This window comes from Athalia rosae, chromosome 3 (genome assembly GCF_917208135.1).
Source record: "Athalia rosae chromosome 3, iyAthRosa1.1, whole genome shotgun sequence".
NCBI classification, from domain to species: domain Eukaryota; kingdom Metazoa; phylum Arthropoda; class Insecta; order Hymenoptera; family Athaliidae; genus Athalia; species Athalia rosae.
In genome coordinates this window covers 18,716,617-18,727,063 of record NC_064028.1, presented here as the reverse complement: position 1 = coordinate 18,727,063, position 10,447 = coordinate 18,716,617, and the positions used below count along the sequence as shown (strand labels likewise).

At 39.6% G+C, this 10,447-nt stretch overlaps 1 protein-coding gene across 1 annotated transcript; it reads right to left on the bottom strand.

Moving 5' to 3' along the window:
* Positions 1-264: 264 nt before the first annotated feature.
* On the bottom strand, positions 265-8,558 carry LOC105689916 (long-chain fatty acid transport protein 4-like). The gene is made up of 12 exons (XM_012407296.3): positions 8,294-8,558; positions 6,289-6,641; positions 3,845-3,995; positions 3,469-3,706; positions 3,140-3,374; positions 2,856-3,057; positions 2,474-2,666; positions 2,257-2,397; positions 2,043-2,180; positions 1,773-1,930; positions 1,547-1,700; positions 265-1,470 (listed from the first exon to the last, which is right to left on the bottom strand). Exons 1-12 carry the CDS (start codon positions 8,393-8,395, stop codon positions 1,316-1,318), a joined length of 2,220 nt encoding a protein of 739 aa, XP_012262719.1. The 5' UTR covers positions 8,396-8,558; the 3' UTR covers positions 265-1,315.
* Positions 8,559-10,447: the final 1,889 nt, after the last annotated feature.

Here is a 10,447-nt window from a genome sequence, read left to right as displayed (position 1 = left end):
AACAAAAAGCGCGAGAACGATTCGAGACTCGAAATATAAATATGCTGTAACTACGGCATATTTATTCCGTGAATTTTACGAATTTTCTCCAACTGCAAGCTTCAGGAGTCGGAATATGTGACTTGTGACATTTGTCAATGACGGTAAGTAACAACGTTGGCTGTACGTAGCCCTGAATTCGTTGCCAAGCCCTTGACTTTGAGTATAGATAACTCTTGATCCAGGGAACTTTCAAAGACGACAAATGAAACATTTGACAGTTGATAATTTTAGAAAATAGTAAATTTTTTATTCTAAAAAAATAACAAATAACAATCTTTGCTAAATTGTAGTGGCAAAAACATACACCTTATAACTTGTCATAATATACACCAGTTTGTAAAATAATTCTTCGATACTGCATCATATGCGTACCTATTTCATCATGGATTTACAAGGGACATGAGATCCGTACATTGATCGACAAAAACGTATAGCGATCGTCCAAATCTCTTGTAACGATAAGATATAATGTATCCTACTATATCGGAACTATAGTACCTTAAACTGATTGGCTTACAAATATTATATTTTAACATTGCGTTGGGGTTACTGTGTTTCATTATCAATACTACTTTCAAATAGAAAACACAGATCGTTGTTGTTAAGGGATAAGATTTACCCACAGACAAAAGGTGTACACCAACGCGCGTATTTTTTCCTTGTGTTGCTGTAATATCGAAGCATAACCATACACCATAGTAATTGTCAAGTTGTCACCAAAACGTTATCTATCATAGATCGAGGCCCATATCGTCTGGAAATCTATGACGATAATAAATAATAGAGTTTCTAAACGTTTCTATCTTTCTACGTGGGCCTGATGCTGCTTACAGCATCGTAATTACTGTCATCCAAATATAATTATGCTCTTTTCAAATGTACAGTATATTTACAAATCTTTGAATCAGTCATAGCACATTATAAGTTTGAAAATACATAACAACTTGTCATTGTGGGTTTGAACTTAGGTCACGAAACATGTCATGATACTTGGCTTGTGCGTCGAAGATTTTTGAGCATCTCTTTTCATCTTCTGGAAGAAACTTGTGTGAATAGAAAAAAAAAAAAACGAAAAAGAAAGAGTGAAAGAATGATAATGTATGAAAGCACTGTCAACGGCACAAAAACTTAGCTTTTCGGACAACTATTGGCAATGCTCAACGTATCCACTGTTCTCAAAGCGAGTTACTAGTCGGTACTCAAATTACTCCCTGTTAGTCAGATGTTATTTCACTACAACGATCGATCGAAAAAGCTGCATTTCCAGCAGAAATTACAAACGGATCTTTCCCTGCTGAATCTGGTCGTACGCTTCCGTCGTTAGAATTTGGTAGCCACTTTTCGGGTCCAGGTAATATAATTTGTCCTTTATGTTCGAAGGATTGTATCCCTCATCTTGTAAGTCCTTTTTCTTCAATTTGAATGTGCCTGGAAAAAATTCGAAGGAAACTCTTACTTGATGCTCGTCCCAATATATCATATATCCCAGAATAGCGCCACTCACCTGTGAGATCAATCTTTCTTAGAGCTCTGATGAATTGTGGTCGAGCATAGAATGGTAGCTGTGCTTTCATTCCTGATACCAACTGCTCCAAATTCAGCGTGTCATCCGGATCGTAAATAGCCGCCATACCTGCTCTCCCTTCCGTACCAGATATCTGTAATTTTAAAAGTTAAATCTTCTCCTCGCAATATCTGCCTAGTTCGAGATAGTGCACTATGTTATTCACCTCAACACCGTAGACAACGCAGTCCTTGTAGTCTGCTAGATTACTGACAATGGCCTCTACTTCTGAAGTAGAAACGTTTTCGCCTTTCCATCTGTACGTGTCTCCGGTCCGGTCTTTGAAGAAGAGATATCCAAATTCATCGGCTACCAGTATATCACCTGAAGCAATAAAAAGTGATAAAGTCTCTGAGGCTGGCAAGATTTGTTCTTGAAAGATGTCCTAATTACGACTATCGATAGTCTGTTAATTTTAAGGTACGTGCAGATTTACCAGAAATGAACGCCGAATCCCCTTTAGTGAATACATCGGTAACGACTTTGCTTTGAGATGCTTTCGAATCGACGTATCCAAGGAATGCCCTTGTCGGATTATTGGGTATGATTTTACCGATGAACGCTCCAGGCTCGTCTAAAAAAAGAACACTCTATTTTTATACAGCTGTTTCACTCTCTGTTGAAGATTTATCGAAAACTTGTGCAATTACTTGGTTCACAGGTCATGCAGAGCCCCTTGGCATTTCTTATTGGCTCTCCGTTCGCATCTACTTTGATGATAGAGATCGGATAGACAGCTGGAATAATTCTTGAGACGAAACCGATAGCTCCTACGGTGTTGTCGATGTTCACTGTAATTGAGAATAGACGAAAGCTTACAATTTTGAATTCAGGCCTACTTATATGTATATTAAAAAATTAGCTCACCAATATTTGCATTGCCTTCGGTCGCTCCATAGAACTCAGCGACTTTAGGAATTTTGAATCTATCGACGAAATCTGTCCATATTTGTGGTCTCAGTCCGTTGCCGAACATCATCCTAATACTATGCTGCGTGTCTTCAGGTTTGGGTGGTACAGCCAATACGTAACGACACATCTCGCCTATGTATTGCGCTATCTGAAATGAACAGGAAATGAAGTCCCTTGTTATTTCTGAGCACAATACGGAAGAAAATATCGCGAATAATATTCGCAGGTAATTCTAAGAGTTACGAAGAATTCAGAGTAAAACTCATAGTCCATCGTACGTCATTTATTCGACGCCAATAATCGAAAATATTTCAAAATGCCTGCGACCGCGACTCACCGTGCATTGATATTTCGCGCAATCGTTGAAATAAGCGCTGGCGGAGAACTTTTTTCTTATAACCGTCGTGCATCCGTGGAGCAAAGATTGACCGATGGACATAATACCACCGGCGGTGTGGTAGAGAGGAAGAGGAGTGTAGAATCTGTCGCTCCTTTTGAAACCTGCGACGTAGTGGATCCCGCTGGCGATGAAGAGGTACCTGTGGATCGTCGCGAGGTTGAGTTATCGAATTTCTTTGAAATCTCTGCAGGGTTCGGTCTCCCCTTTTTCCCAACACTCACCTCGAGTTTGTGATAACTGCGGCTTTGGGTAATCCGGTTGTTCCGCTTGTATAAATGTACAACAATTTGTCGCTGTATCCACCTTTTTCTCTTATCACCGGTGGCGTGCTCGGTGCGTCGGCTAGAATAGCGATCAGATCTTTTTCCTTCAAACCATCAGACGCGGCGTTAGGAGACTCTGACAATCTGTACAAAGCCACTTTGGCGCTCAGAGAAGACGCTATATCCTTGACAGCTGCGAATGATGAAATATAACGTCAGTCGAGGAAGATCTAGTGTCGAGATTTTGTTATCATTTTTTTTTTTTATAAACAATCAAGGTCACTCACCGTCGCCCAAATCTGCCCCGTAAATAAGCGCCTGACAATTAGCTACGTTGATGCTATGGAGTAACGAAGTTTTTTTCAGATTCGTATTTATCAGGGGTACTATTACCCCGAGTTTACTCAGTCCCAACCAAATTGCTACAAATTCGGGACGATTTTCCAGCAACAAAGCGACGGCGTCTCCTTTGCGATATCCGTGCGTTTTGAATACCGTCGCTATTTTATTACTATAATCCTCGACCTACGAACAAAATGAAATACAAAATAGTAACACTAATAATGATGAGTGATTATTACATTCGTGTGATAAATCAATGGAATATTCTGTTTCAATAACACGTATAATGTTCTTAACATAGAATCGTAAATGCGTATTTACCTGTTGGAAGGTCCATTCCCGGTCTTCGAATATGAAACAAGTTTTATTCGGATGCTTGGCCACATTTTGAGAGAATACATCAGCGACGCCCAGATTTTTTCTCTCGTGAGATTTTATGGTCCACAATAATTTGATGTACCTGGTCATCGCCCTGCAAGTAATTTATATATACACACATTATTGTTGTTCAATTACAGAGTAGTTGATCAACTTTATAACGAAGATCGTACCGCAACCAGAAATTTCAATAAGAAATTTTGCCGCAATCATTGTCGACTCATCACTTGCGTTAGTATATAAATTAAATTTATTAAAACACCGAGCGTATTAATGAACCTCGCATAAAATTATGACGTAATCGAAGATCGAACGGTTCGGTGGTATCGCTGCCGCGGTAAGAATTCAAATATTTTTTTCTCTCGCGTTTATTTTTCCTCGTTTTCTCGCTATAGTTATTATATTCTACAGGATATAATAATAACTATTCGCTGCAGAAGTTGCGCCCATTTACATCACCTATAGGTATACTCATACACGTGTACCTAGTACACCTAGTTATGCACATACGTGGGCGAGTCGCAACACTCGTTTCATTGGCGAGCTCTGACCCCACGTGTGTTTATCATTTTATATCGCTTTGTCCCATGTTTAATCATGAGCATATACCATACCATAGATATATTGCCTCGCTATTTCTCTAGCGCGAGCAAATACAATCAAACTCCTAGACGAATCGAGATCTCCAAATAAGATGGATGGTAATGAACCAAAGTACTCGCTAAGTTACTTTCCAATTGAACAGATCTTCATTCTTCCTTTATAGGCACACCTACGCAGATCGTAGTCTGGGCGATTTGACCGATGCTCTTCGAATATCGAATCAGACGTGTATTGAAAAGTTTCGACTGCAGGTTCATCTGAGGTAGTTAGAGCCTCTGACTCCGTAGTGTTTTCAACAACTGAATTAGTTGCTTTTTACCTTGCACTTGGTAAGCACGTACCTGTATTGCGCAAACAATATTACATGCTCCGTTGATAAATACTTGAGCATTTCGCAAGTCGGACTAAAATTCGAATTTGTTGTTGTTGTTGTTTTTTTTTTTTTTTTCATAGCAGAATAGCCCGTCCAGCGATAAGATTTACATTTATTTTAATGAGAAGAATATATTTGAAAATTGAACATCTATTTTGTGGAAGGTTACAACGTGAATTACCGCAAGTTCCTCGGGGGTTTTCATTTCCGTAAAAATAGTCAATTAATCGATAAAGCATGAAAAGACCGATGATACACAGCGAATTGGAAGAGCAGGATTGAAACAGGTATATATAGCGAAAAATTAAAAAACAGTGCGTCACCTATGGTTGACCGCAAACATATACATAATACTCGTATACATAGGCAAGTATAATTCACGACAAAAGTTAGACAGGAACACCGAGCTCAGCTGTTACCTCAAGGCCTTCAAGGCCAACGATGACCGTGAAAAAAAATAGCCTTTTTCCCCCCACATATACATTTTCGGATAGGATATTATACCGCGTTCACAACCGCAGAGACCGATAAAACTCTTGACGTTATTTGCACAAGGAGGTGCTGGAATTGGTCTGTCGCTGCTACAAAAAAGACTCAATGAATAAATAAATAAAGACGAATACACGCTATTCTATATAATTGATGGATGTTTTACATCGCACAAACGTTGAGAAGATACAAGGAAACAATGTTACGAGTGACTTATTTGCGTCGAGCGTGTAAGTGGTCGAAAGAAAATGCCCCGCGACAATTCACGGTTCCGTTGGGCCATTCTACTAATGGTAATTTCAATGCAACTTGAATCGTTTTAAAAAATCTAACGGCTGTCCCTCGGGGCCAGGGGCGTAAGTATGTAGATATTTCGACTATTTGGTTCACCCCAGGGTATTTCACAACGATTGTTTGAAAAGCTATTTTCATGTAAATAGCGGTGAAACTTTAGGACTCCGATGAATAGAGTTCGACGAATGATTGAACGAACGATATTTGTGCTTATCGCCGTTCCGTAGGGAAATTCTTGCTCAGGATTTTTTTTACCGCCTTTTTAGGCGACAATCGCATCAGATTTTCGTATTGAACGTTGTGTCACTATACATATGCGTCGTGAACGTTATACTTCCTCGTGAAAGTCCAGTAAACTCTGAACTGAAAATTGAATCGAGAAGAGGAGAAAAAAGAGCAGTGATATATCCGCCGAATGTGAATTTTTCAAATCTCGGGAGATCATTTAACGAGAAGGCCTAGATCGTGCGCTTTCGCGATATTTCTTGACGCTGACGTCTCCTTAAAAAAACAAATAAAAAAAAAAAACACAGACGACCGAACGCACGAATTCGAAAGTTACGTTGTAACATCTTCGAACGTTCTGTGTGGCGGTACTTTCATTTTTTTACTAGCGTGTCAAACTTACGTTAGATCCCTCGGGAGGGTTTTGAAGGCGACGTAGAACCATCGTAGACGTCCGCCGGATGCGAGATAGGCGACGACCGCCACAAGGACCAATTGCAGCAGGAACATAGGCCCCATGAATATCCATACGGCGGCCGACAACGCGGCCAGGACGGAGATCGCGAACATCGCCAACGCCAAGCGCCGCAGCAGACGCAGAACTGTTCCCCGACGACCCCTCATCAAGGGGACACCTGAGGGTCCGACGACGGCTCCCGACGATTTTGGTGGGGATTCAACGGCGGACGCGTCGGCGCCGACCTCACCGACCAACGATGTGGGGGAAGATCCTATGACCTCGCCCCGCTCCACGTCCTACGCACACGTGTTTCAATGAATATATGCGTATCCACAGCCCGGAGGGATGCACTGGATATTTATTTACTTGTACATATGCAGTTGTCTATTTGGTCGTTTTCATGGGCAGAAAAGATGGAATTTTCGGTTACATACCTGATACGAGACAAATCACTTTCCAAAATTCGATAAAAGCTACGCGCGTGAGTGGATAAAATTTGACTTTCTTTCATACCGCGTCTTCGGGCAGAGTCCAGAAAAGGAAGATTACCTTCCCAACGAATTTAATCTAGCTGTGTAGATAGTGTATCAGGTTTTAGTCTAGTATTTTTATCGCACGCTCCGTAAGAGCGGAATTGAACCGTGCGAATATTCGTCGACGATTATCTGTTCAATAGTAACGGACGAAGTGAAACGGCGCGGGTTGGATGTATGCGATTGCTTCCATTCATGTGTAAAATATTTTTCCAAACGAAAACTATAGGTATATTTAGGTAACGCGAGACTTGTTCCAATTGTTTAAGCTCTATCAATTATCACCCTCCTCCGTGAATTAAGACTTTGTGTACTATGCACCGAGGGAGACCTCTGGCTGCATCGCGTGACGATCTTTCAAATTATTTCCATTCCCGCCTTCGGCTTAATTTTACTTCGTTATTGGAATTCGCACGCATCTATGAAACGTACTTTACCACGACGCCGTCTTAGCTACCGTAATCTAGTATCGGCGATGATTATTACGTGAAAATTTAACGTGTTTTCTTATTTATTTGGCCTGCGATACTTGGATGGAATTCGATTTGACAATGAGTAATCTTTTGTTTTTTCGTCACCCTCAAGGAAGACCGGATATGATTATTATTTATTGTTGTTATGGCTATTATTATTGTTGACCTAGAAACTGAAATGAGTTGCGAGAGAGGAGGGGGGGGAGGATCTTGTTTCTCGCGGTATGCTCACCTGTACCGCACCACCCTCGATAAAAGAAGAATTGTACAAACTATAAATTACGTTTCTTCAATGCTTCACAGTTAGAAGAACTTTACCGTTGGATCGCCTTATGCGAAACTTCAGGAGTCTTAGAACCGGAAATTCATATTTTCTTACGACTCTACGTCCGAGATAGTTCCCACTCACCTATACGCGTAGAAGATGCAGTTAGGAATTGACGGTGCTCCGTTATACTTATTTCTATTTCAACAATTTTCTACATACTTTTTCTCGACGGTTTAACTCCGTCGAAGATTTCGTTTATTGACGCGGTATCACCTCGACGGAAACGATAAACTTTTCATAATCACTGTAACTTGTTATTTTTCTACTCGTGTGCGATCCATATTTATTCCCTCATTCGTTACACGACGTGTTTTCCGGGGAGAAGAAACATCTCATTTCATCGCCGGTTTAATTCCGATCGGAATATATCGGAATGTAATAAGAATATTAACGAGAGGAGAAAGATAATCGTCAAGAAAGATAACACCGTCAAACGAACGTTGACATTTTCGATCAATAAATTCGGCGATTGAATTCTTCCGCGTGAAGTGCTGCCATCGCTCGGTTAACAATTGAACACTTTTGTTAACTGATAATTCGCGGTTCTCCTGGGTCGGTATTAAATGTTACTAATCTTACGACCAAAAATTTTCAAATAGAGTACGTCAACTCACCCTGTCTTTGCTCTGTACCAAATTTGGAATTATCGTCTGCGGCGTGCCGTTTTTTGTTGGTCCATTGTTAGAAACTTGGGTGTTCGGTATCAGTTCGGACATCCTTGCTAAGTTTTGTATTATATTTATCGATTTGGAATAATTATTTTCCCGCTGTATCACTGCAGGTATGAAATTTTCGCAAGGCTAATTTTATTCTATGTAGATTACAGCGGCCGTATGCTGCACTGGTATCTGATTAAGGGATTTATGTTTCAGCTCATCGATCATTCGCGGGTATTAATCTATGCGCTGGAGATTAGACGTCGACGATATAGTCAAATCTAGATCTTCTCGCAACTTATCATCTCAATTATGAATTTTACTTATTCTGTTTTACTCTCCTTCTCTTTTTTTTTTCAACGCACAACTTTGTCACATTTTAATCGATCATTTAACGTGTAATTATTTTAATTGATTGCAGTTTACGATATATCGAATTCCACAAAACACTAACGATAATTTGAAATATGATCCTGTTGCACGCGCGGCTCAACTCTTCTTCTTGCTCGAGCAACTTCTCGTTACAAACTATACGGAGTTTTGTCTCCTCCCGGTACACACACCTTCATCACAGGGCATCCGGCGTACGAGGAATGGATGAATTTACAACACATTCGTACGGCTCCCTCCATTTCTCTGATATCTGTACCTACTACACCACTTCCACGTAATATGTTTGACATTTCTATCGTACATACATCGATGGCCATCACCTGTAGCACGCACGTATGTGTTACACCTATATATTAAAAGCTATAACGTGTTTTTTGTGCAGTTTGACGTTTGTTTCCACAAATGTTGCGGGATAATTAATTATATACCATAATATAGATTTCTAATGACCTTTATTCTTACAATTTAACCATCGATATTACCTGCCTATAGGCGTAGGTGTTATAAATTTCACAACGATTACCAATTCTAATGTTATGATAATTTAGATTATACTGATTTAGATTATATCAGGCTTGCAAATTGCTGTTGTGATTCGCGAGCAATTTCGATAAAATAGATAGAAGAAAAATACTGTTGAAAAAAAATTATGCTTTTGTTTCAATCGAATGGCTTCGACCGCTTACTCGTTCGTTTAGGCTTTATATTACCTTGCAGACGGTTAATTTTTTTGGATTAATCCGAAGGTTGATGTATCTCGTGTAGTTTGATGCATGCATCGACTGTAGTATGTAACATAATGTTCGATATGGTTCGATTTTGCCTTGACACGGTACGAGTTGTTGTTGACTCTATGTTGCGAATTGACTCCCTTTCGTAATCCGCGTTGATCAACGTTTCTCACGTTTTAGTCTTCTTCAACGTTCGTTTCGAATCGTCCGCGCTTCTCCATCGCCTGTATCAACATAGTTAACAGGAGTAAAAACCTGTCTTGTAGATTATAAAATTGCACGGGTCGATTGATTATATAGCGTGGTTTGTATACGTTATACATCTTATGAGCCACATAAAGGAGAAAATATTAGAAACTGCAGACCGATCTGTTCTCGTTAGCGAATAGAAATTTCAACCATTCATCCGTCTGGTAGTTGTGTGTATGTGGTTCGTTTATCCCGATGTCCTCGAGAATTTTCTCTTGATGCACATCACGCAAGAGGCGTATATATAGATATAGTTGTGTACGTACTTTCCCATGGGTACGCAGATATGAATTTATTTATTCTCCAATATTTGCCGTTTATTTTTCCTTCTTTCGCGCAATATAGATACTTATTATTACGTAGAGCCTGAGGACCTTAAATTTTCCTGTAAATCATCATCGATTGTTGTCCGCGCACTTTATTCTTTTTTGTAGTAATGTCGAGTTGCATAATGATACTAGTTTTCTAACAATGATAATGATAATTTCATATCGCTATTCAGATATTTCGTCATCAATTTTCAGTCCAGTTGACACGCCAGGAAATTATTCTGAAAATTTAAAAATCATGGAAATGTACGTATTAAGTAAATCTGAGACGTTCTTCATTTATTTAATGTTCTCTTTATCAAAAGATGAGAGCGAAATTGCAGTTAAATTTTAGTTTACCTCAGTCTCAACATCTTATTATTTTACCTTATGCGGGTATATTGTGATTATTTGTATGTACTTACCATGGG